The following is a 27,391-nucleotide window of genomic DNA, read 5'->3' as shown; positions in this document are numbered from 1 at the left end:
AAACAGGAACAACAATCCTCGCTCTCTCGCATGTTTTGACTACTTATGAATATTTTGAGGAACGCTACTATTCAGAAAATACACAGCACTTCAGACAAAACCATTTGGGATGAATTTTTGATGGGAAAGCAAAAATGTTATCATAAGCTCAGTGAAAATAAATCTGGGTTTATTCATCTATTTGGGGTTGTTTTCTTCAAAATAAAGTAAACGGTCATTGCCTACAGCTGCATCCATTGTGAGTTTTTTAGTGTGAATGAGTACCTGGAAGTCGAGTTCCCTCTGCAGTGCTGTGCTAAGGGGACAATTCTTTGCCAGCCCCAGGCGGGAGCCCTGGGCTGGGAGGGCAGAGCCACAGTTCCTCCAGCTCTGAAGGTCTATGTCCAAGCAGAGTGTTACAGAGCGACTCGTGCTCCTGAGCATCTCAAAATACTGTATAGACGTCAATGATTTGATCTAATTCACTTCTACCAGTGGCTATATTGTCTTTTTACACTTACCCATCTCTGCCTGTCGTTTGGGTTTGGGAACGGAGAAGCTGAAACACACCAGTGACAGTAATTTAGTGCAAAGTCCCATTCCTGCAAAGCCAAACTTGCAGCCTGACCCGCAGCTCCCATTTAGCCACACATGCACCTTCTTCTTCTTTAATCCCTCCTTTTGCATTGCTCCCTGTCCCTCCATTCTCTCCCCAAATACTCATCTCCTTCCTCTCCTCCCGTGTAATGCCGGATTCCCTTGCAGTACCCCAGAACGGCCTGTCGCCGCTCCCGCAGACCATTCGTTTCTTCTGAACCAAAGCTGTTGCAGAACATTTCCCCCGCACTGAATTGCCAGAAGAGACAGAAACAGCAGAAGGGAACTTGGGGGAGGGCTACAACTGACCCAGGTCCTCTCCAGATTTTCTTTGCCAACTTTCCTTAGCTCTCTTTCCACAAAGGGGAGGTTGCTGCAAGACAGCAAGGGCATGCAAGCATAAAATATATTAAGTGTATAAAATGCTTCACACAGGCAGTCAGCCCTCCTCCAAAAGGAAATATGAGTTACCCTGGGGCTCTGTTCAAAGAGCACCTAAGGAACAAGGCAAAAACAATTTGCTACACGCTATAGTCAACAACATCACTTGGTGCGTATGAATTGGGCACAGCAACTCATCCTGCGTCCTATGCTCTGTCCAGTTACATCTTTCTGAAACTGCACTGGTCTACCCAACTCATCCTCAAGACAAGACCTACACTCCTGTTTCATATACATTTCAGCTTGCTGGGAGGTATCGAGACCGATTGTATTAATTTCAGGCAATACTGGAAACCAACAGGTTGGGATAACTGGAATCACTGAGGTTCTGGTCTTCAGAGGGATTTCAGCATGGCTCTGAGTTAAGGAGCTCAACTGCCTCTGCCAGATGTGGTCACAAGTTGCTTAAACCCCTTTAGAAAAGCTGTTTACTAGGTATTACAAAGAAAATCCCAAACCTTCTTAGAAGAAGCCTTTGCCACATCAGCCTGTTACTTAAACGCACTGGCAGTGCAGCTGGGCAGCCAATTTATGCCTGTTTTTTGCAATCCTCTTACCAAGATGCCCAGGCACATGGGATTTATTTTTTTCTTTAAAACCAAGCCCCACATTGTAGTTCTCTGGCTCTTTTCCATTCAGCATGCACCAAGTTCTCACCACCACCTTTCCTTCCCCCAGCAAGGTATCACAAACCGGAGCTGATGCTCTCAAGGGGATGTCCCAGCCCATGTTTTAACTCCCAAGCTTTCCCGTTTCCTTAGTACATTTTTTCAGAATAGTATTAGTTCAAGGTGACATAGGAACACATTTGGAGATATCTGCATACCTGAAGACCCAAACACCTGTACAGTAATTGCTAAAAGGCATTTAAGCAAGCTAGGCACTTCATTTACAAATGATACACAGTTCTACAAACCAATCTTCCTAATATTACTTAGGCTTCCAACTCTGTGAAAGAATAAAGAATATTTCAAAAGAACAAAAGCATCCCTCCTCCACCCTTTAAATCGTATGAACTTTCAAAAATAAAAAAAAAAAATCTAATTTTGAGCCCTTTTATGTGTTCTAATCCTCTCTCACTCTTTTTTTTTTTTTTAATTTTGAACACAGCTGTCTGTTGTACTTTCTCAAATGATGCCAGATGCTGGGTTCATCAACCAAACGCATGAAAACAATGGTTTGAAAGCAATTAGAAGCACCGAGGCTGCACCGAGGCTCATATTAAAATGTGATAACACTGTTCTAGTGGGAATTGCAATGCTGCTGCATTTCTGACATTTCTGTGCTGCCAGACAGACAGGATGGGCTGGAAGTGGGCCCTGATCGAGAAGGTAACACACTGGAATTTATTCCTGGGGTAGATGAAGGATTAGCTGAGTTAGAACACTCGCAAGGATTTTTATTACGGCCCCAGCTCCCACCTGGTTTGAGCACTGGCAGAACCTTCTGTCCGCGCTCACGTATCACGACCATTGTTGAAGGAAAAAGGAGGAACCCACCGAACCACGCGCCTTGGCTGCAGCTTGGTTGTACCCAATGCTCGGAGCTGAGCTCACCGATCCGATACAGAGTTAAGGGAGCTCCAGGTCAGCTTTGAGCAAATACTTATCCATCAATTGCCCCGAATATGCAGAAGTACCCACTGACACGGCTTGTGACCTGCAGGCACCCTGGAAAGTTTAAATCATCACCCGCATTATTGCAGAAATAAAGATCAAAGTCACAATCAGAATCTCCCAGCTTGTTAACAGACATAACAAGAGATGGTCACGGTCCTGAAAAATTTACAGCCTGACCATTTGTCTACACCTGGAGGTTGATTCAGTTTCAAGTCAGGGTTAACATGAAGCAATGAGACTGGAGGAAACTTGCTGAAGGTTACCCAGTCTTTGCTCCCAAGTCAATGCCCTTTCTGAACTTTAAGCCTTTCCTGGAGACAGAAGTTTTGCAGAAAAATTTCCTGGGCTTGTCCAAGACAATACGTTTACGTCAGCACCACACAGTTTTGTATCGTTTGCTCTCAAGGGTAAGGAGAAACGGACTTCTGCTGCTCAGAAAGAATACTAACCCCAACTCCTGCTATAGCCCTCACCACAGCTTTGCCCCTTTCCACCCCAAAGAACTGCCACACACAGCTACATATTCAGCTTAAGCTCTTCTCCTTGTTGACTTTGCATAGAAGATGCCACACGTGTCCAGCCCTTCCCTACTCCCCAAGCTCATACCAGTGAGAACTCACCCCTCCTTCCCCTGGCTTGTACTCACCTCGGGGCAGAAATTCCAAGTGGTACCTAAAAGACCCAAAAAAAAAGAAAAAAAAGAGACAGACATAAGCATACAGTATTTTCTTAATGATTTGTTCCAGCTTGATGAATTCTGCCAGAAATGCTGCCAGGAACCCAATAAATGGTCAACACACATTTTGTGCAAGCAGCGTCAAGAGGCACTGCGAGTCCTACAGATGCTAGCTGGCCCCTGCGACATCCTCTGCTGCCCAAGGAACCTCCTTCACATCTCCTCTTGAAAAGTTTCAAAGGCTCCCAACTTCCTTCCACTAGAACAGGTCTTTCTCCAAATGCAAAGGTTTACATGACCTTTTGCTTTGCAGCCTTAATTAAAGACCTTTAAAGGTCGCTTCCAACCCAAACTATCCTAAGATTCTATTCTCTGACTCTTTTCTTAACCTCATCTCACACCTCCCCTTACAGCAGCAGCATCGCAGAGGGCAGTACCCACGCTGCCTGCTTCTGGCCACGCCAAAAAAAAAAATCCTCCATGATTTCTTCATCTCTCACACTTTGAGCACGTCTTGGGTTGACATCCGAGTCATTTTAATAAGGGAACAGCACTGGTGAGTTTTGGAAACAGATCAAGGATTGGGGGTAAACCACAAAGTGACCCATTCACAGGCAAGATGTGTAACAAAGGGTTGGTCTATAGGCATTAGTGGCAAGAATCCAGTATGTAAAAATCCAATCAATTTGTTTCCTCATTAAAAGCTTTCATGAAGAAAATGATTTAACACAAACATTCAAGCTACTGACACAGATTAATTGGAAAACAACAACAGAATTCTGATTAAGGGCGTAATATTTATTTGAGTTGTTTGCTTTGGACAAAAAAAAAATAAAAAATGTGCACAGATAGAAGAAACTTTCCTGGGAGAACGGGCTCAGTGATAAATAACAGCTGTTTTACGTTGGGAAGAGCCACAACGCTGTGCCTCGTTGCGAGAAAGGGCTGCAAATTTCTCTGGGCCTTTGGATGCTCTTGGCAGTGGTCCTCCGTTTTTAGGACGACTCTTTCCTATCCATCCTATGGCAGCTATATCTTATCTCTGAAGCCCAGAGAAGTGACACCGCCTGTCCAAGGTCAGGGGAACCGTCAGAGCAGCTCCATCCCTTTGTTTCCAAGCATTAACTGTTACTCAACATTTGCTTTGAGAATTCAACCGTTATTCAACATTTGATTTGAGAAAGCTCCCCTCCCTGGGCTCAACCTCTGCTCTGCCAGGGGAGAGGAACCCCCGCTCCCCCGGCCCCCCCAAGCCCCGCGTCCCCGAGAGTTGAGATACTTCTGTCTCTTGAACAGACAACGACTGCGAGACAAGGACAGCAAAAATCACTTCTTGTTTTGTGAACTTTTGTCTCTTGTGCTTGAGAGACTGTCCTAATCTCCCCTGAACATGTTTTAGTGATAACATTTACTGCACTAGGACCAAAATGATTTTCTGTCACTTCTAATTCCAGTTCAATAAAAGTATAAGAGCTTTGTTTCTAACCTCTGTCATTTTTAATACAGTAAAATGGTTTAAAAAAAAATGTAAAATTGAGTTCCATTTCCTACTGGACCAGCAAGCCCACGTTAGCTTCACTCTGATCAAATTTAAAGAGGGGGGGAAATACCAAAAAGATGCTTTGCTTTTTTTTTTTTTAAAAGCATAAGGAAACAGTCAAAAATTCTAATCTCATCAGATCAGGATGTGTCTTTAATCTCATGCTTTGATCATTTTCACTCTGGAAAGGCTTAAGCAGAGAATGAAAGTTAGTTTAAAATTTAATCGGGAGTGGGGAGAAGATGGTCTTGTTCTCATGGAAGATGAAAGAGTAATGATCTAATTCCTTCATCTGCCACTGACTGCATGAAAATCTTGAATAAATTACTTATCTTGAGAGCTTAAAAGGCACCCACATACGATACCACAGTATTTTCCGTATGTTCACTTACAGGATTTCTTTCTTTCCCCCGATGTTTCGTACATGTCTAAGAGCGGGTGGGGGGAAGGATGACTTTCAGCATCCGTGTTTCCCCCACCCCTTCCTGCAGGTTACTTCAGCCTTAGCTGCTCAGCGAGTTATATTTTCCCAATTTTCAGAGGTGGCCAGAATATTCTTTGTTGTTCCTGCATTACCCAAGAAAAACGCCCCCTTTGCTGCAACAGCCTGGGTAGCAAATAGGGCTGGTTCAAATCCATCTGTAGCCATAAGTCACGTGCATGCCTATAGATTGAGAATAAAGCATGTTTCTGTGCAGCAGCGGAGGAGGAGGTTAGTCATCTTGGGCCGTTCTCCAAAGTACAGAGCTTGAGGCCAATTCTGATTTTTGTTCCCAATTAAGACAGTACTAACTGACAAGCGTGTTACGCCTTTAACAGGCCCTGTCTGTGCGTAACGGGCAGTTACACGACGTTTTGTTCTTTAGCTTTGCAGGAGGTTTACCCTGAGAGTTATAGTCCAATAATTTCCCACAGCAAATAATTTAAAAAAAAAAACCACTTGTAATTGCTCCATACACATCCCCCTTGAGCCAGACAGTATGAATTAGAAACCAGAGGCCTAATCCTTATTCAACAGCATCTTTATTTTGGAGGTTATGTGCCTTGGGATCAGGTTTGACATTTTCATCCTTAATCAGCAATTTTTAGATCTCACAGATACCACGAGTAAAAGCTTCTCATTCGTTTTCTTAACCAGAAAGTTCGGGGCTAGGCAATATATTTGGTCATGTCTTAACTGTTCCTTTTAAGCACTTTATTAAAAAAGCTCCTATCCACCAGCTGTGGGTGGAATCCCCCACAAAGAGAACCCGTGAAGGCAAAGCACAGCGGAGAGTTTTCAGCCAAATAGGAAGGTCCAATTTACATCAGACCTTAAGAAAGTGGGGGGAGATGGGGGAAAAACTCTTGTCAAATGATTAACTAGCTTCAGCAAAACGAGCTCACAAAGGAATCTATTGAGAATTTTGATGCAATATGTGAAGCGAGGAACTAACCCAAAAATACCTGATTTCCATTACAAAGCCAAAGAACGAGTGTTGCACTGCCAATACCGTAACAAGACATCCTATAAGCATTTCCCCCGCGTGGTTCGCAACGAACCACCCACCTCTCACCTCGTGGGTGCATATTCCTGCCAGACAGGAAGAAGTCACAGATTTGTTCTGTTGAAAACAAACTGTTTCTCATGATCGTATAGCCTTTGAGGTTACACACTTAACAAGCAAACATCAGAGGGGCTCGCTTTTCTGGAAATGTTTATGTTCTTTGCTCCTGAAAAACATACAGATCCCGGTTCTAATTCACCAGCCTCCTAGTAGCAGTGTCTCCAACTGGACTCAATCAAAATTGCAACCTAACTCTGTAAACAGACCTCAGAGGGTGAATTGTCATGAGAAGGAGTAGAAGAAAGTGCTGTTGTCACGTTGGAAAGGGAAATTGAGTCACAGAGCAGGCAGGTTCGCCAGAAAGCCTCGTTCCCAACAGGAACCACTGCCCTTAGTCTTGAGCCAGAACTAATGTTTCTCCATGCCTGGTCTGGAAGGACCAGAGCCTTCTGCTGCCTCCCACAGAGCCAGGAACTGGTCTTCAGGAGTGAAAGATGCTTGCAGGACACGTCAGGACCTTGATCACAGATCTTATCCTTGCCCTGGTTTATAACAGAAGCAAGATTGGAAGCAATCCCAAGAGCAGCAGTTAGGCACTTGTGAGGTTTGAAAAGAAGTTCTCCAAATCCTACCCTCCCTAGCCGTCCTGTATGATGGATTCACTTTCAACAAAGAGTTTGCTTTTCATAGCTCTTTTACTCAAAAGCGGTCACCTGAGGACAGTGATGCTGCCAGGCCTGGCCAAGCAGGACGCCATTCCTTGCAATGCAGGAGGACCAGCAAAGGAGTTACTTCAACACTCCTATCAGCTCAGCAGCAGTGTTTAAACCAGGGAAACCCAGAAATATCCCTTCTTGTTCCAAAAGGAAGGGCAGATTAAGCCCTGGAATATGCAAGGATGACATTAAAAGCATTATTCCTGCCACACCAGGTCTAGATTTGCCCTTTGGTATGAGCACAAGACTCATGTGTTCTTGGAGCACCAAGATAATTTGGTTTTATGCCTCCATTCCCAACCTCCACACCAAACTCAAGCAGCAGATTTACCCCAGGCCCCCAGTCCTCTGTTGCACGGGGGGGGGTCACGAATCCCAGCAATGGCACAAACATCCAGTAAAACGCATGACGAACGCCCCCACTCCTCCCATCCGCAGCCTGAGTTTGCGGACAGCGTCCATGCCTGCAGCAGATCCCAGAGCTGAAGGAGTCAAACCAGATCCGTTGGGGGCTAGAAGCAAAAATTGCTGTCTGAAGTCTTACGGTCTGTATTACGCAGGGGTCAAACGTGATGGTTATAATGGTCTCTTTGCAGCTCTAAAGTCTATAAAAGTCTAAACCCCACTTTCCTCTCAGACTCAATTTCAGCAGGAACCATAAAATAAAGTCAGGTTTCAATCAAATTTCCTGTATTTTCCTGTCCAATTAAGAACACTAATATCACCACAGATGTTATTAAATTAGATATTTCAAGACAGTCTAATTTGTTTGGTGCACAGTATTCCTTGGTTTTTAATGTTTGCAAAAAAATTTTAAAAATCAATGCTGTACAAGATTTCAAGCAGAAAAAAAAAAGATGAAAATGGGATTGGGGAGCTCACCATTAGCAAAGTCGGTTACAAACCACTTCAAATGCATTTCTCGGTTAAATGTTACAGAAGCAGCAGCAGCAGCTATGCAAAGACTCTGGTTACACAATTTCAATCATTTACAGTCCTCAGGTTTCAGATTAACAATGCATTCACAAGGAAATGGATGGGGAACCAGGGGTAATTTTATCAGCTGGAATGGAAAATGATGCAAATTACTGAAACGAGTCTAACCCAGAAGGCACCAAACTGCATTACTGGCAGAGTGAATGGCCACATTCACCCCAGGTATAAAAGCAGGTAGAATATGATAACAGCTGAATTGAATTTGTGCCCCAGCCACGCCATATATTAACACAGGAGAATTCCTTCCTCAGCACTCCCCAAAAGGAGGAGGAAAAAAAAAATTCCCCTACCGAGATTACAGAATAAATTGGGAACATCCTAACAGAAACTTTACCAGACTTTAAAAAGAAATAATCACCACGGTCAGTATTAAACTTGACTGTTGAAAACTAAAGGAATGCCTGTGCTCACACACACCCAGGCACAGATGTACTGGTGCGGGGTGGTGAGAGGCTTTAGATCTCCATTAACACCAGCTGGTGCAGTGCACGCTTACGTGTCCCCAGGCCAGGGCTCCCCCCACCCTGCGCAGGACCCCGTCTCCTCTGCACGAAGGAAAAACCAACGTGAGGAGCTCATTTTTAAGATAGAAAAATGCAAATCCAAAACCTGCTAAGTACGTCCGAAGTGACAGGGACTTGCTTTTATTTTTTGCAGAACAAATCTGTATTTAATGGCCAAAGTAAGCGTGAATGAAATCCTGCTCAGCAAGATCGTTTCCTTGCTGAGCAAATAAATTTCAGCTCTCAGAAGAACATGAAGGAGGAGAACAGCACTTTGCCTAATTAAGGACAATGTGGTAGGGCTATAGTCCAGCCCTGGCATTAATGTGCTGAGCTCAATTATCTGCCCATCAGGTCACATTCTTAAATTCCTTTTTATCTTGGTATCACACGTTATTCAGCATAATGAGTTTAATATTGGTAGGAATTACAGGCAGTGCATTTACACTAATGAAGCAAAATTACCCTGAAATTGCATTTTCTTTTATTTCAATCTTAAAACTTTAAAATCAGGTTGAAAATTGAAGTAATAAATGTAGTTAATACGGTTAGAAGTTTATTAAAACAGGCCAAACACACTGCTTTAGACAAAATTTTGGATGCATTTCCATTAGTGAATCTTTTACAATCCTACTGTAATACCTTGCCACGGAAAGGATCAAGTTCAACCCGATAATTAGGCAAAGTTCCCCTGGCACTGAAGTATCTACAGTTCAGCTACACCTGTAAACCAATAAAACCAGTAGCTTATTGGTTTGTGACAGCGTGCATGAGCCACATGCTACAGCAGCTTGCCAAGATTTGCAGCGCAACCCCAAGGATGCCCAAACCAGCAGCAGTCACCCTGTGTTGTCTTTACCCTTGCCCTTCCATTTGGGGTCAAACCACCCTGTTTCAGCTCCAGCAGCAAGTGCAGGGTTTCTTATTGACAGCAACGCTGTCGGGGCCAGATGTAGCCAAGCACCCAGCAGGAACTAGGTGACGGCGTTACCTAAGTTTGCTCCTCGAAAACAAGTATTTCTGCAGCTCAGATTGAAACAGCGTATGGAAACGTATACCCAGGCACTGGGAGCATCTCGGACCCCCTCCGTATTCTGCATTTCTGCACCAAGGGTGAGCAATTTCTAAGCTCAGAGGCTGCATTTATTTTCCTGAACCTCCGCGTTACAAACAAGGCTCACGGCGGCAGAGCCCAGCCTCTGGTTGAAGCAGCAGGACAGCTACAGCGTTTCACTACACAATTAGACACTTAACCCTCGTCCCAGACTTGCACTAGAGACCTCCATCACCCGACCAGGCAGGAGCACGCATCTGCTCTCCAGGCTGGGAAGCCAAACCTGATGCCAGCCCCAGCACTCCCGCATTTGTGACCCTGCGCCCAGGTACCCACATGGCACCACAGCGGCTGCGGAGCTCCAGGGAAGACCTTGGCTCCCGCAGGCTCTCCTTAGCAGGCCAGGACATCACCTGGAGATGTCCGATACGCGAGAAGCTTCACTGCAGAGTTAAAAGACCACGTGCAGACTTTTCCTCACTGATAGTACGGTAGCAGCGTTGGGAATATTGCCATGAACTTTAAGGAGGATTAGACAACGAGGCAGTAAAATGAGGTTTTGGGGCTTGTTATCCAGAGTTGAAGGGTCTGGTCTATGCTGGAGCTCCTGCTGCTGGTAGGAAGTCAAAAAATGGTCCTGTGTATTAGTTGTGAGTAGCAGGATTGGGCCTCAGGTTCACGTCGGTGTTTAGTCACAGAGGAGCAAATTAAAGGTAGAGTTTCGGTGTCTATTTTGGATTTCCTAGTGGGTGTATGCGAGAAACTCAACATTAATTAAACCCCTTTCTCTTCATTTCTGCTTTGATATACAACAGGTCTGCCTTGCCCTCCTTTTAGCACTATTACATTTCACCTCAGGGGGAAAAAAAAAAATACTAAGAATTTGTTTCCTTCAATGCAAACTTGCCTTCCTACAGGGAGTTTAAATGACTAGCTGACTCCAAGGAGATGGAGGAACTATTTATCTCCATATTTTTAAATAAATCCCATTCTCCCCATCTCACCCCCTGCCATTGTAACTGCTCTAGAAATGTCGAAATGCTGAGGTGAGGTCATTTAACAGCAAGAAGACTTTTTTTTTTGCTACTGCTCTTGCCAAAGGACAAGAATGGGCTTGTGTTCCTGAGCGGAGTCATGTATCCGATTCATCCCAGGTGTTGGACATCTGCTGCTAGCTCTGCAGCCGGCTTTGTTAGGACACAAGAAACAGCAGCGACGTTCCCAAGGAACAACTTGAAACAAACCCTCGGCACCAACAGACCTAAAACAGAAGCAACTGACAACTTTGGGGCTTCTGGAAGACAAGCAAAACTCTGCCCCAGCACCACGTCCTCCGCCTACCCTCCCTAAACCAAAGCTGCCTTTTAAGCAATTTTTATCCATTACAAACACTTTGTTTTCCCATTCAGGACTCGAGCGGAGTCCTCAGCCTACGGTCGGGACACAGGTAACTGTACATGCTACTGTGCTGCGAGATCCTCATCCCTCACACAGATAATTCCTGCGGACCAAGCCTCCAGTTGTGTTCTGTGGCTTGTTTTCCTGGATGTCGTGCAAAGCAATCAGGGAAAGCAATTGAAAAAGATTATCAACAAAACCAAGGAAGTGATTAGGAAAAATATTGCCAGGCCAGGATTTACATATAAGATATGAGAAAGTGGAATCGGATCTGAGTTAGTAGGGAGGAAAAAAAAGGAGAAAGAAAAGAGAACTGTTTCAACACAACAGCGCACTTTAAATAACCAAATGAATTCTGAAAGTAAGACGGTACAGGGACTCATAACTCAGCCGTACGGTGACAGCCTCCCCACAGCCACCGCCTGCAACACGGCTCCTCCAGCAAAAATACCCCAGACTGCCTCGGAAAAAATTATAACCTGCAAACACAATCCACTCCCTACCTACCGCACTTCTTGCGGCGAGACGGGAACAATATATCCTCACAGGTAGCACATGGAGACATAAAGCCCAACCACTTGTTCACATTATAGTCATCAGCGAACCTCCTGGTGGGGGAATGTTATGAGGCCATGGGGAGAGCAACGATATAAAGACCTGACGGCCAAGCTACAGGAACCGTTATTGAGCCTGGCTCAGGATAATCACACTAGATGAAGCTCTTGCCTTTCAGAGACGCATGTGTCTCTCCCCAGTAGTTGAGCAGTTTACTTATGTCCGTTATGAACCCAAATAATGAAACCCTACACGCCGCGTTGTGTTTCGCCCTGCGGAGGTGGAACGCGGGGAGCGGGGCTGCTCGGGGGAGGCAGGCGCTTCCTGAAGACGACGGCTGATGATTTCCTGAACACCCGCCGCAGGAGCCACAGGAAGCTCCCCGAAGAGACGAACCCGCGCCTCGTCCCCGAGAGCAAGACCCGCTTAGATCCTTTCAAATAAAAAGATACAGTCATCGTTACAGTAATACCCCACCACAAATCATTGCGTTAACGGCTCAGGTCAGAACAAGGACATCTGTATACTCTGTTCTTCTCAACCTTTCCAAATGCCACCCAGCAATAAAACACAAGTAGGAAATCAGCAGTGCCCTGTAGTCTTTGCTCAAGGGTCTCACTTTCCCCTCCAGAAGCACCTGCAATTTATTTCAATAAGCAACAGGACCGAGGCCCACATCTGAACCTGAGCATCCAGGAGGAATTTGCATATCACCTCTCCTCCTGATGCAAAGGCTGCTTCACCAAGTCTCCTGCTTTTTTGAGATGGCTGTTCTAAAAGCTTCGTCTCAAATTGTATTCCTAGGCTGAGAAAGAGCTAAGAGCCAAGGTTGAGTTCTGCGTTACAGCATCAGTTTGCCCCAAGGGCGCTCCTTCTTGAGCAAGCCACCAAAACCACACACAACCTCTGGGAAGCCAGAGGTCCACGGGACAGTGGCCATAGCAGCATCTTTCCCCGCTGCTCAAGCACCGTTCACAAATCTAACGGGACACGAAGACAGACCACCTGCTTCAGGAAGCAAGAACAATCCAGAATTTTCAAGTGCCTCACACATTTATCAAGTTCCACGCTATTTGTTTTTAATTCATTAAAAAGAGCCCTAGAGTTGCATTGTATGAAGATAAAGAGTTGTCACTTTTTAAGTTGCATGTTCTCAGGACAGTTGGCAAAAAGGTTGACTTGATGTCTGAATACTTCAGGTTCAGAATTCTGCTTACTTAACTCTTTCCATCCAAGATCAATACCTGCCAACGAGTGGGAATTTTTCAGAGAAACCACGCCAATCTGTTATAAACACACAATCAAGCCCTTTCTTCTGCAATATTACAGGACACTGCTACACACACACCCCCCCCCATTCTTCCATTAGATATGCTACGGCCCCATTTTCCAAAGGCTTCCATCTTCTGTGTTCAGCTCGTTTCAATTATTCAGGGCAACCCAGGCTGATAATTACACAGTCCCGTGTTGCTGAGTAAAACTGATGCTTAATTAGCCAGCAGGAAAGATCGATTAAGATACAGCAGGGCATCTTGCAAAGTTCTTCAGTGGGACTGCAGGGAATAGAGTCTGGCTGTGCCCTTCCGAAGGATAAAATTCTCCGCTTCTCAGGGACTCGACAGCAGTTTTATTTAAACTGGATGCTTACATCAGTCAGCCACCCTGAGTTTTATTGTCAGGTCTTAACTTCAAGTGACACAACTCATATCTTGTAACTAGAGCATTAACAGCAAGGTCTGGATCACATTTCTAGCCAAAAATATAATGCAGCTGAGGCTGAAAGTTTTATTTAAGCCTCCAGCAACCTGTTTTCTGTTTACATTCCTTGATTTTCCCCTAGCACAATAGAACAACCTTTGTTTGCTTCACTCACTTATCCAAACGATGCAGCTCATGTTCTCATGCAGGACTTGAACAATCCCAAGGACGTGAGATTTTGGAATCCAGTTCGGACCCGAATCTTAACTCAAGAAGTCCTCTTCATTGCTTTTTACTGTATCAAAGTCCAGGCAATGCATATTTGAGTTCAGGAGCCACAAATAGATACTTTCAGCAGCAAGCATGAATCTCAGCTCACTCTATTGATTTACCCACATGCCTAAGTATCAAAGTGATGGATCTTTTCCCCACAAAATCCTCTCTAGCACAAGGGAGAAGGAAGAACAGGACAGCGTATGCATAAAGCTGTACAGCCCAAGGCATAATTTTTTTACCTTGAAACACAAAACAAATTCCAAACAAATAATGACAACTTTGCAGACAACCATATAACTGGTTAAATAGGAGAGTGTAAAACCAGTGTGCGGTGCACTCTCGCACTATACCAAGCCCTGAACGTCCACTAACTTTCAAAGCATGGTCCAGCTAGTCGGATACGGTATGTGGTACCCCAAGGCGTGACACTATTCTGAAGCACTTCCATTAGAAAGCAATGCAGATAATACAAACCTGGCTTTGACTTGCTGGAAGCCAAAGAGAATTGCATCCCTCTGCTCCCTTGCTTTAGCACTCAAGTTTTCATTCTGCAGTCCATCCGCCAGGTAATCTTCAGCATCTGGGAAAGAGAGAATTGCAGGTTAAAACTGTAATTTGGCTAAGAAACCTGGATCTGGCTGTGCACTGGGAAGCCCTCGAAGCACCATACCAAGCAGTCTGATCTAGAGACACAAGTCAGCCTGAAGACTTCATTTGGAGAAGTTAAGACGTTGAACTGATTGCGGATAGAAGAGGATCTAAATATTGCTTGCGATTACAGAGCTTCTCTCTAGTTGCAATGGCAAATAAGCAACTGCAAAGAAACCACCAAGCAGAAAAATGGAAGAGGAAGGTAGAGCATGGGTAAGTCTACTGGACTAAAGTGCAACTCCACCTGCCTCTTTGCTGCCCCAAACCCTAAAAATCTGCTGCTGTGAAAGGCTTTTGGCATTAAGCAAGGACACAGAAGAGGTGGTTATCCCATTCAGAGGATCCAAAGCACTTTTAAAACACCAGTGCAAGATACCCACTGACACTTCAAGGAAACCCTAACCTGTGGTTTTCACAAGGACGATCTTCGTAAAGGACAAGCACTGAACAAGAGGGTGGTTGTGCACTAGCATCACAACGTGGGTTCTCCCGCAAGGTTATCGCTGAAATCCTACACCCTGTGCTTGCTCAACAGAGGCAGCTAGACAAAAGTAAATATGGTATTCTCTCACCTGGAAACCACATCTATATGCAGAAATTTAACCTGAACTGGAAGATAAAAGGATTAAGTGTCTTCTATTTGCATAAATATTTATGTTCTTTACAGAAGCCTCAGAAAAAAAATCTCATAGAAAACAGAACAGTTCCAATCACACCTGCTCTGTATAGGAGAGTATCATCCCTGTACTTCAGCGGCATTACTGCTAGTTTCCCCCACCAGAGAAAAGATCGGCTTCAAAGCTATGGTGTTGTACATCCACAGGCCTCTCCAACCTTTAACTCACACCCCATGCTGTGACACTAATGTCAGTTTAATATCCTGCTTGCAAGACTTTCAGCTCCTTATGCTTCAGCTGCTGGTACAACAGCCAGCACTGTTTAGCACACCCCAGGAATCTGCACAGCTCCTGAAAAACAGCTCCTCCACCTGCAAGCACATCTCAAGATCAAAATGCCACAAAAGAAATTAATACCTTTTTCTGTTAAAATCATGAGCCCTCTTGATTTTTTTTCATTGCCTGCTCGTGACACACTCAAGAAAGGCTTAGAGCTTGGTGGGGGGGGAAGGAGCTCTTTAAAGTGAAGAGCATAAGGAAGGACATGGAGGGGAGCAAGGCTGATGCTTGGGCACCCCCAGGAGCAGGGCTCTCTTCCCACCTCCTCTTCAGAGTGACAGCAGGGCAGGACCAGGGAGACCCAGCTCAGACCACAGCAGCCTGGGAAGGAAGAGTGAATCCAGGTCATAACACTTGTCTCCATAACACTCCGGTTCTCCTTTCTGGATTTATTCAGCTGAAAGCACCAGTTTCCATGGGAGCACTCACTAACAAGCACACTTCAGCCAAATGCAGACTCCTCCTGCTCCTCACTAGCTCCTTCCTTCCTTCTCCCTGCCTCTCCTCCTAGCAGGAGGGCTCCAGACCCACCAGAACCAGGTCTGAGCCAGCTGCGCCTCAGCCCTGCAGCCACCGCTTCATAGCTGGGAAACAGAGCTTAACGCCCAAATACAGCGCTGCGATGTCAGAGCGTCCCAGCACAACCCCTCTGATGGGGGGATGCACCGTTGCCACAGCTCAGCAGATGGGCAGTAACGCTAATTCACAGCATCGCTCTCGAACCCACACCTACATCCAGCAGCGGTTTTGGGAGCTCCAGGAATGCGGAGGTGTCAGGCCAAATACCAAGTTCACTGCTAGTAATTTAGCCCGAGATGGCCTGCCTGGGATAACACAAAGGCTTTGCCAGAGCAGCTGAGTGAAGCTTTTCAAATCCCAGGCCAATCCTGTAATCCTTAGGCTAAGTTTCGTTTTCAGTACATCTCTATGCAGTTTTAACGGTACATCTAAGAAACAGTGCCAGCTTATGACAAGCCTAACAATGCTGAGGCTTACACCACTTACAAATTACATAGAAAGTACCCAAGCACAAAGGATATATCTTGCTCCAAGGAGCTTACTGCTTAAGAACAGATGAGGCTAAGGGGACAATCATATACAAACCAGCATAAAAACAGCACAGTAGAAATGGGTCAGCAAGAGAAACTACGTACAGGCTGTATTTCCACAGTGAAAGAGAACAAGCAGAAAAACAAACTGCTCCCAGAACTTGTGCAAATATCAGCTGCATCCCTCTGTCATTTTTAAGCGCAGATTAGCTCCATGAGTATGCGATTAGCTCTAATACGGTATTTACTTACTGGGATGTCAGCACAGATCAGCTGCTGGATAAGTTATAGTAGAACTAGGGTCACTTCTGCAAACCAGGCAGAGCCCCTTTCAGAGCCAGCCACTATGTTTATAGCACCAGGAAATGAAAAAGAAAGCCTAACCATAAACTCTCAAAGTGGATCAGGAAGAGCAATATGTAAGCAGCTCTAGAGTAAATCACCCTAATGTTAGTTTTACTGCTTGTCGGTAACATTATATTCTTGATGTTTATAGATTGCTCTCTGCGATCCACTCTGAAAGTTTACAGGACTCTCCTTTTCATTTCCTGCAGCTAAAAAGGTAAGAGTGGAAAAAAAATAGTTGAGATTTCATCAAGTGTTTCAGGGGAGTTTCTAGAGGCAATTGCAGTTATCCACTTTAATCCTGCAGGAGATGCACAGCATCATAAGAATTATGTCACAACCACTGAAGTCCAGGTAGTAAATAACCTTTTAATGGCAGCACTAAATTCTAGGAGTTAATCAGCACTCAATGAGCAGAGCTGAAAGGTATTAAGATGCCATGTGTATTCTCTCCATGCACGTACACACATTCGCTTTTTTTTTTTTTGCTCTTTTCTACTCCTCTGCCATCAACAGGCTGCCAACAGAAATCCTACACTCCAGGCACAGAGGAACTAGTCCCACAGAATCACAGCATTTTAGCCATGCAAGATAATGCTGAGCCAACCAGTCTGCTCCAACACTTATTTGATGCTTCATACAATCCCTCCTGCAGTTTATCTCCCCAGCTGGCTGGGAAAAATTAGTTTAAAAAAAGTTTAGGACACCTATCAACACAGAGAGTGCAGATACCTTGAGCTTCCGTGAGACTGCATTAATATTTCCAAGATGCATCCCAAGACAGCCAGGGATTTGGAAGGCTAGTTGTATCATCCCCTGTCCCACTTGTCAAAAGAAAAGCTGTGAACTATCACACACAGTGTTTCTCGACTTTTCTGCAAGCTCAAGAAAGGAGGGCTTAATTGTGAAACAACATTTTTCAAAGGAGCCTTCCTGCTTTTGTGGGGCTGAGTCAGAGAAAACCTTGAGACCTGAAGCAATCTTCATCCATCCTCCTGCAACGGCCTGAATGGGACGTTCTCCCCTGCGCAGTGGGCAACTGGGGAACTGAGAACAGCTTCCAAGTCTCAACCCCCAATCCCCTGATATTTAAATTCCGGAGCTACTCATGATGCAACGTCAATGCTGACTGTGGCTTATTACACCTCCAAAACAGAGCATTTTAGTGTTTATTTTTAAAACAGCACTGAGGCCGCTTGCCTTGCGGCTAGCAGCGGCCAGCTTTGTTAGGCTGTGCAGGTGCACTCACAGCCTCCCAGTGCAGCACCTGCTCTGTCCCTCCTGTTGCCCAAACTCCAGCAAGAAAATGGCTTTCCAGCCATCTGAAATGAAGAGGATCAAGCAAGGCAGGCAAAGGGAAGATAATCAGACTGCCAGCCTGCCTTTGCCTCTACAAACGAAAACAGAAGCCCTGGGTTTGTCAGAGATATATCACATTTTTTAGAACCACTGTTTCAGCTTTCAGAAGAAATTTGTGCTAAACAAACATGAAATACCCTTAAGCAAAAGTAGTTTTAGAAGGGACATGACTGAGCCAAAAGCAAAGCCCTGTGCGATTAACTGACAACATAGTGTTAATGAGAACTTGGATTGCTTATTTACAAGGTGGAACTTAAAGTAATATAATTGCTGCAACCACATCTACTCATAAACAGAAAATAACAAGCATTCCTAAGCCTTGCAGGCCTGCAATGGAGAGAGAAGAGCCATATGGCGTCGGCTTTCAACCACCGCAACCTCAGAGATGTCTTACACGATCACAACCCAACGGTTACTAGCCAGCCATTGATGACCTGCTTTTGTGCATCGTGTAGACAGTCCTGCCTGTGGACCAAGCTTTAATATAAGGAAGCAGACGTTATTGCCTGTACATCAGTATATGTTTCCTCCTCTATTTGTAGTTTTTATTTTAAATACAAGAATTCTTATGGTAATGCAGTTTGCAAACACTCTAATAGCTTAAGCGCCTTCGTTTCCAGCCTGGGTAGCTAGAAACCTCCTCAGCCACTGGAAGGCCTCAAGACCATATAGATTGTTAAGACACAGCAAGTTTGACACAGAGGTATGTGACATGCAATTAATCTCCATTCATAGCCTGCTATACTTGTCAGCAAACAAAGGCTGTGCTTTAGAAGGAGATCTGAAGCCTTCAATTAAAAACAGTCAGCTAACAAGAAAATAATCTAAGTTAAAGGAAGGTGGCAGGTGCAGAAATGAGTTGTTTACAAAAGTGTCAGCACTGAACAATAAAGTGCTGCACATCAAAAATGTGAAAGGGTGAACTTCACTGAAGCCCCCATGATTAAAAAACAGAGGAGAAAATTTACACCTACATCTGGGGGAAGACACAAAGCATTTGGAAGAGAGCTTTGACGGGCTTGGAGGCTGCACACGCTCTCTCAGACTGACAGATCCCAGGACTGGAAGTTATCCCGCGTCTCGCAGGGGAAGGGGCGAGTGCTCCGTGCTGCCAGGAGTCATCGCAACAGGAAACAAAAGGTCACAAAGCCTTGAGGCAGCCGGGGCCGCCCCGAATACACCCGTGCCGAGCGGCAAGATGCTAACGACGCCTTCCCCACCACCACCCACATCTGCGAGAGCAGGATGTGTCAGTAACACGTGCACGTGTTGTTCAGCGATGGGCGAACACCGTTGCTCCAGCCTGCAATGCTGCTGCTGAAGTTTTTTTATGGGGAGGTTATAATGTGGTCACTTCTGCACGGCTCTTCTCTCACCAAGCCTTTGCTTACCGCGCCGTGGGGTCAGAAATGGTTGCAAAGGTCCGTACAGAACCTGTTTATGTTCGTGAGGCATATTTCGATAGACAAGTTTAGCATGGTTTCTGCTTGGCTCACCCACCACTTCAATGAGTAGAGGTGTAACAGTTCAAGTTTGTGAAGAAATCCAGGAAAAACAGAAGCCTCCCACCTGCCATCTTACACACAGGAGCAAACGCTGTCAGCTCTCAGCACAGCTCACGCTCAGATGCTGAGACCTCAGGAGGTTATATTCAAATTATCAAGCAGAAGTGGGGCTTGAAGCCAGCACTGCTCTCAGCTGTACCCCCATTTTCAACGGGGTTGAAGCTTTCCTGAGGATGCACCCCACCGAGCGAGCTTGCTCACCGCACCCCCAGTGCGACACACAACCCCTGCACAACATCTAAAGCCAGGAGACACCACTATCACAACAAAAGCCTGCTGAGAGGGCTCACCATGGCACACAAGCTTCTTTTACCTCTTGTGTCACCTAGCAATGCTCACCAGCGGAGCCACTCAATACCTTAACTAAAGCACTCACTGGGGGCATCTTTTGACCATGCCAGAAGACACCCCTCAACCTTGCATACACTCTCTTCCCCTTACACAGAGTCTGGGACCACCGGAGAGCTTCCCCACCCCTGACACAGGCATGGACCCACCTGCCAGCTCCTGAGCAACGTGAGGACAGCCCCAAAAACACCAGGCAGCCCCATCCCCTACATTGGGGTTAGGGGCAGGGAAGGCATACATAACCTAAGGACCCCAAAACCATCAGCCTTAGAGAAGAAGTAGCTCCCACAGTCCTTCCACTCCTCTCTCTGGCTCAGCACAGCGGGGTGCAAAAAGCTTTTCAGCTTCTTCCCCTGCAACCACAGCAGATTTCCCCCATGAAGCAGAAGGGGAGCAAGAAGGAATTTGTGGTTACCTTCCAGGAGCCTCTGAATCTCCTCTGGGATCATGATACCTGCCACCTCCTTTCCACAGGAGTCAAACCTGCTGCTACCGCTGCTGTCCCTCAGGGGACAAAGGAAGCAGGGAGGGCGGGGACACCCCAAAAAAGGTAGGAGGAACTGCTGGGCTCTGCTCAGATGCCTCCTCCTCCTCCTCTTACAGCCCTGGCCAGCTCAACCTACCTCCTTGCAGGCAGCCAGGATGCCTAGCTCCCCTGGACGCTGAGCAGCTCCGTGCTCCTGGGAGCCAGAGCTCCAGCCAACAAGCTGCAAAAGTGCCTGACCCCAGCCCAGCTGAACCTGAGCTCCGGCATTAGCATTTTAATCAGGCGGCAGTTTGGAGCGCATCTCCTTCATTATCACACAATTCGGTGCACCTGCTGGCCGAGCAGAGCCGGGAGCTCCGTGAGGCTGTGTGGCCGTTGATTTACCCTCCTCTGCCTGTTCCTAGCATAACCCGAGCTGGGGATTGGATTTGTTCCAGGTGAAGGCAGGCTCCCTCCTCTAATGCGCAGGGGAAGAGAATGGCGCTTGGCTGTTCTGCAATAAAACTTCCCCTCTTCCTGCATCCTGCATAGGAAGGGGGCTAGGTTGTAATAGCTGTTCATATTTCTATGTCTTGCCCAGAGAAATAACAGGGTTGCGCACTTTAACTTGCTTTATGACAGGCAATAAATGCAAACTGCACTCTACAAAACAAAAATGGCATTGCATTAAATTAACCCACAGCCCTGCATCTGCTCCTCTCCTGTATAAATGAATTAGCACAAGCTGACTATGAGGATACCACTATTCTTTTTCATTCTTGCCTTGCCAAATTTTAGGCTCAATATTGACAAATCCAAAGACAGTCTTCTTTATCTGAAGCTCATCAATGATTTCAAAGACCAGTTTAAGATTTCCCATAGTTAAGTGTACAGGATCCAGTCCTTACTTTGCAATATCCTGATATCAAGCAAATATTTATTATTATAGCACATAGAAAAGGTTATTCTGAACATGCTTGCCACTTTTACTTTTCTGGTATTTTATGCCCGGCATGTGATCTTATATCTTCCCAATGTAGCAAATGTTGGAGATGGCAAAAAAGGATGCAATCCGGCTGTGTTGGCCACAAATAGCTTCACAAAAGTTAGTGCTTGCTGCTTTCAGCAGGGGCACAACGCAGCTCCTGACAGCGGAGAGCCAGGGTTGTGTACTAAGGTGTATCATAATGTGATGAGGAAGGGGCACTCTCAACTCTCCAAGGAGGTCCCCTAAAATTGCTTCTCTTGCTGCTTTGCTATCCTCCTGCTCTGGGCGAGGCAGACTGCCACAGTAATTATCACAAGCTGGCAAAGCAAAACCTGTAGCGGAAAAGAAAAAAAGAAGTGTGCATTGGGCTCCCAGCCTGCAAAGGCTGAGATACACAAACACTTCACTACAGTCCCACTGGCTTCAGTGGGACGATGCCATGTCGTCCTGAGGCTGAGCATATTTCCAAATAATTGCAGAATCAGATTCTTATGGCTCTCTGGATGCATCACCTGGATGGAATAAAGGTTTAGCTGTTTGGTGGCAGGCCTTGGATAAAGGACACCTGGAGCAGCTTCCAGATTTGCCCCAAGCTTCTCTCCTGGTTCAGTCAAGGCAATCTGTGTGTTTCAGGCTTATCTCACATATGTGATATAAAAGCTGTACTGGCAAAGGCTCAGATATGGGGATGATGGAAATATATGAGAGAGATGCTCTTCCACACGCTATCAGCTGCTAATATGCTTTGTGACCCACTTTCTGAGACGTGGGTGAAAGAAGGGAAAAGACTTTGTTATGCTTTTAGTTGATCGGTACAAATCAGATAAAGAACAGGTATAAGATGAAGGACAGTGCTTTGTGGTTTTTTGGTTTTGGGTGTGTGCCTGCAATTCTAGTGCGTGGTCTCCACTGCAGACAGTGGAGTGAAAGGAGAAACCCCCCTAAAGCAGCTGCAAAGTTCTTTTAGGACTTTTTGGTTGAAATATGCACTTCTGTGCATGGGGACAACACCTCAATAACTCACATAAAACTAACACTTGTCAAGAAGGGATGGCTTTAAAGGAGAAGTGAAGATACCGTGACCATGAGCGTGTTTAGTGTATGCAGCTGATCGACCACAGAAGTATCGTTGCACTCTTTTCTGTGTAGAGTCTCTCCGCGTGGTAATGCTGAAATGGCAGCTGCCATTTGGGGTTTAGTCGCAAAGAGAAGACAGTGTGTTTTCTCTCCTGCTTAGGGAGGCTCAATTGCTCTCCGGATCTGGGAAAAGAAACAGGCTACCACTTCTGATTTGTCACTTGGCTGTGCTCTGCAGGCGCATGTCATTTCAGAACAACCTGGAGTCAGACTTCACGTCTGACATTACCAATCCAGACCTTACAGGTTTCCTACTCTGAGTAAGTTCACCCAGTTTCTGTCCTTCCCCCTTTACCTTGTGCTCCGCTGCCTGGGGTCGCCCACGTCGACAACACCGCTGCAGCATATTCTTGATTTTAGGACATGTACAAGAAATTGCTCTTCAGCGGATGCAGAGGTCTTAAAGCGCAGGAAATGTCGCTGCAGTTCAGAGGGCCTCACACGGGAGATTGCCTTGCTAGAAAGCATATACATCGCAGTAGTCTTCCCCACTACACCTCCTAGTCAGGTAGGGTTTCATGAGTCAGGATTTAGAAAACTGAGAGTTTCCCGTGGGAGCCAAACGTGAATTTCTGTTAGCTGCCTATGGCTCCTGACACATTTCAGTGGTTCTGACTGTATGCAAGAAATGGTAGCGCGTGTAGGTGGATGTGTACGGTAGATGGATCTGTATACGTGTTCTCAGCTAGAGGTGTTTAGGGATAAATATTTAAACACTTCTGTGTACAAATCCTAGTCAGTTCATTACAGACTACAAATAAAAAGCAGCTGCTTGCTGAGACTGACTAACTTTAAAAATGAGTTTATAAAGGAATGAACTAGGTCCCTTAGACGGAAGAAAGTGCCTTTAGATACGCCAGAAAGATCAATAAAACCTGATCAATGCACATCTCAGAGGAAGAAATGTTCATGCAACTGCAAAGAAAAGGGTCATCTCACACATTCTCTGCATTTCTGTAGCTCACATAGTAGTCTGAAAACATAGTGGTGTAAAGAGTGAACTAGAAAATACCTGGTCAGTGAGTCTTGCCCAAGAGTTAAACCAATTTATCATATTTAGGGTCTGGAAGAAATTTTCCCTCATGTCAAACTAGCAGTGACTTGTTTTGCAGGTGTTTCGTGTGGTTTTGCCTTCCTTTGCTGCTCTGGGTGTGATCACTGCGTAAGAGCATATGGGGATTTCACCCAACAAATTTCCTGCTGTTACAGTGTTTACAGCATCAGAAAAGCTCTAGATCTTTTCTGCTCAACTTCTGAGATGTATTGCAGTTTTGATTTTTGGTCTTTTGCTACAGATCTTAAGGCTATAGAGCATTGAAAATAGCATCATGTGCGGAGGGTGGCATACTTGCACCCTGGCTGCTCTTGGACCACACATCCATCCCATGGTCCTGGCAGTGGAGATAGGACCCAGCACCTAGAATGTTCCCCTCAGGCCCTACAGGAAGATTTTGTTAAGACCAGGTTGACCGTGCAGCAGCAGTTGTTATTATTAAATCCTTTTTACTGAGGAACACTGAGGCATAGAGCCTCAGCTGCCATGGAGACATAGGTGCTATTACCCGAAGCCTTAGCACCAAGCCAAGCCTTCCCCTCAACCTTGTGCAGCTGCAGATGGAGCCAGGCAGACTGATTCCCAGGCAAATGACCTTTTTTTCCCTGCCTTTTTCCTTGCCACTTTCATTTTTAAATGTGTGAATAGGTTACAAATTTAGTTTAGTGGTCAGCTGGGAAGGAGATGGGGGAGTCTGGCAGTGACTGGCAACTTCCACTGCATCACTGTTATGTAGCATCAAGCTTTATGGGCTCTAGATGTAAAGCTGCCTCCCTACATGATAAAAGCCCCACCTTAATCATTTTAGGTCCCAAGTTCAGCAGACAGGCTCTCTCCTAATGATATTCTGTTAAATGGACAAATTCCTTTGAAGGCTTGTCTTGCTTTGAAATCCAATTTCACAGGAAGCCAGATGCGATTGGGTGTAGCTATGGAAACAAAGCAGGGCAGCCTTAGAGGAGCTGAGCGATGCAAGGTAAAATGTGAGAGTCAGAGTCCTTTACTGCGCTGTCGGAAATATCAAAGGATCTGGAGAGGTTGGCAGGAGACGCGTCCCTGTTACGGGCTGTTCTGTGTGGCTGGGCACCGGCGCCTGTCACTGGAGGTAAGCAGCCAGCTGTCCTGTCGCGCAGCCTGGAGTGGAGCTGAATGCACAAAACCGGGGGGGTGCAGAGCCGCCAGTTCCCGTCGGTCCCCTCCCTGCTCCTCCAGCACATCAGGATTTCAGCCTTCCCCTCGCTGCCATTCGGAAAGGTTAACAACAAAAGGCTAACAAGGTTAAACCACAAAGCCCTGGCTGATAACAGCCCTTTCAAGCAGCTGCACTGAAATTAATCTGAAACTTCTAGTAATTAGATAAGATAAGGATGTGTGCATGCTCGTGCGGGCACACACTGACCCTGGGACACCCATTCCACAAAGGAGGTGGAGGATCACAGGCTTCATTAAACTGGATCAGGTTATTTGTTCACCTAGTCTGGTGCTGCAGCACTGAAAGTACATTTCCAGCCCCTTTATTCATCTTGCTCGATATCCCTGGGTAGTGCACTGACTTGCCCTTTTGTCCTCTCTTCCCGGTACTGTAGCTCCTGCCAATTCAGAGCAGACTCTAATTCTTGCTTTTTCAGAGCAGATGCTAGGCCATCCATTTCTGTATCACAGCTCCTGCCATTCCAGGGCAAATTGTTGGGCCACTGGGTGTCGTTTGCTGCCTCTGACAGTGACCAACAACTCAGAAAAAAGGCAACTTTCCAATCTGGTAATGCACCTGACTGCTTGAATGATGTCTCCTGGTTTACTAATCAGCTATGCCATGCTAATGCTCTGCTGTAATCCCAGAGTTTACATGCTTATGTCATTTGCATTGTCCAACAGCTCGTGTGTCTTTTCGTGTGACTAAGTCATTCAAAGGTTGGTTACAATCTTCATAAAGCCTCTTTCATTTTTTAAAGCTAAGTGGTCTTCGGTTGTCTTCATAATTCGATTCTGCACCTCTGCTTCACAAGGGCTTGCAGGTTACTGTTCATCAGTTTCTGAAGCCAAAGAGAAACAAAAATATGTCAGCAGCTCGAGTTACGGTAAACAGATCTGGTCCCAAAGCAAAACTAAATGACTGGACCATGCTCCTGGCTTAGACTGCCAGACTCTGGATTCATTCACCTTCCAGACATTTTCCCCCTGTGAAGGCTTCTCGGAAGCAAGGAGGTGTGTTGAGACGTATTTATTAGAGGATCTGTGAAGGTATAGTAGCTGGTTTTCATCAGGCCAACACATTAGTTACAGTAGGACCCACTGAAATGTTCCACTAGGACACATAAACCCCTGAAAGAGTTTCTAGTCTGACCGGACAAGATGAAGTAACCCTATGGACATGAGCCAGTGAAGACTGGGCACACATTTCTTTTTCATGTGGCACAAACATCCTCTCACCTTCAGGGTGAATGGACTCCACTGGTCCATCCACTCCTACATCTCCCTTGGGGAGGTGGCGCGTGGCAAGGAGGTCTGTCTCTGGGAGAACCCACAGCGATCAGTGGGGTGGAGGTGGTCTGTGAGGTGACAACATGGAGGAGGCATCTCCCAACAGCACGTTCTCAGAAAACTTGCGATCCTGAAGCTAGATGTGGGGAATGGATAACACCACTGGAATCCTAAGCAGGACACAGCTCTGAGACAGCATTTCTACGGCCTCTAGCAAAAGCTGGCCAGCATCAGGAAGGGAAGGACACTCTGTAAAGGGAAGGATTAGAAAGATAGGAAACCAGAAATGAGCAGTGAGCTGAGCTCCTGTGGAGGCTGCGGTTCCTCAGGCTGACGGATGGGCTTCAGTTTAATGCAAAGGTGATATTGATCCCTTGCTGTTGGGTTACAATGTGTGATGGAGCTGCCCTCTGCCCTGTAGATGTGTTGTAGCACCTCTTCTCTTTCTCCCAATCCTCATCAAACTACTTTAATGACTCTTTTATTGACAACACTGATTCTTAATGAGGAGGACTGCCACACACTTCATTAAGGCTGCAGAGGGGACAATTCCTATAAACAGCTAGGACCAAGGGCTGCCATCAAGGCTGAGGGAGAAGGATGGAGTTGAGGGAGGATCCATAGTTCTCTAGAGGAGGGAGAGCTCCCCGTCTGCTCCTGAGAGAGAAAAAGATTTAGGACAAAAGTCCACAGGATCTGAGCAGCAGTGAATTGAGGAAGGAGAGATCAGTCCTGGAGAAGAGTCTTGGTGGACACAAAGGACATGACATGAGAGCTCCTTGGATATTTCAGTTCAGAATGAAGATGAGAGATGAAAAAATGTTGGGTGGCTAATAGCTAAATTTAACCTTGATTTTATTATTCGGTACAATAATAACAGAGTATGTCTGTACCGCTGAGGAAGGTGGTGATGGCAGCGTATGTCAGACACCCGTGAACAGGAATACAGACGGTGATGTGGTGCTGGCTTTGGTACAGTCTGCCAAACTGTTACACAGTTGGCTCACGTGCACTGAGATCCAGGCTGCCACAGCTGAGTTTAACGCCAGTTCAGAGAGATCGGTGTAAATATCAATTACATCATTACACCTGATGGTCCTGAGATTTCATGGACAGTTCAGTGACATTTCAGATTAAAACTGGACCAGCCATTCCGTGAGGTCATCTTCATTCTGGAAAAGAATCTAAAACCGGCACAAAAGACAGATTTGGACTCGAGGGTCTGGATTCAGAAGAGACTCAGATATGATGTTCTAATTTAGCCCTGCTTCTGCATTAACATCCATAAATCTCCATCCATCACACAGTTCTATTTCAATTATTGAGCCAATTTCCAGACACTTTTATGATGTATTGTTTGATTTTATTAACTGGAGTGAAGGTTTAAGCTCACTGAA

The 27,391-nt window shown here is 45.7% G+C and overlaps 1 protein-coding gene across 2 annotated transcripts in view; it reads right to left on the bottom strand.

Moving 5' to 3' along the window:
- The window catches only part of SKAP1 (src kinase associated phosphoprotein 1), a 156,384-nt gene extending 136,013 nt beyond the window's left edge, over nucleotides 1-20,371 (bottom strand). The window contains exons 1-3 of one of the 2 annotated variants that reach the window (XM_075171478.1): nucleotides 20,284-20,371; nucleotides 14,070-14,175; nucleotides 3,283-3,308 (exon numbers count right to left, since the gene is read on the bottom strand). In XM_075171478.1, the coding sequence (XP_075027579.1) occupies nucleotides 3,283-3,308; nucleotides 14,070-14,175; nucleotides 20,284-20,317 (166 nt within the window). In that variant the 5' untranslated portion in view covers nucleotides 20,318-20,371. The remainder of the gene's footprint in view (nucleotides 1-3,282; nucleotides 3,309-14,069; nucleotides 14,176-20,283) is intronic. The other variant, XM_075171479.1, reaches the window with a different exon arrangement.
- Nucleotides 20,372-27,391: the final 7,020 nt, after the last annotated feature.

This window comes from Calonectris borealis, chromosome 22 (genome assembly GCF_964195595.1).
Source record: "Calonectris borealis chromosome 22, bCalBor7.hap1.2, whole genome shotgun sequence".
Taxonomy (NCBI): domain Eukaryota; kingdom Metazoa; phylum Chordata; class Aves; order Procellariiformes; family Procellariidae; genus Calonectris; species Calonectris borealis.
This window is presented reverse-complemented; position numbering and strand designations above follow the sequence as displayed.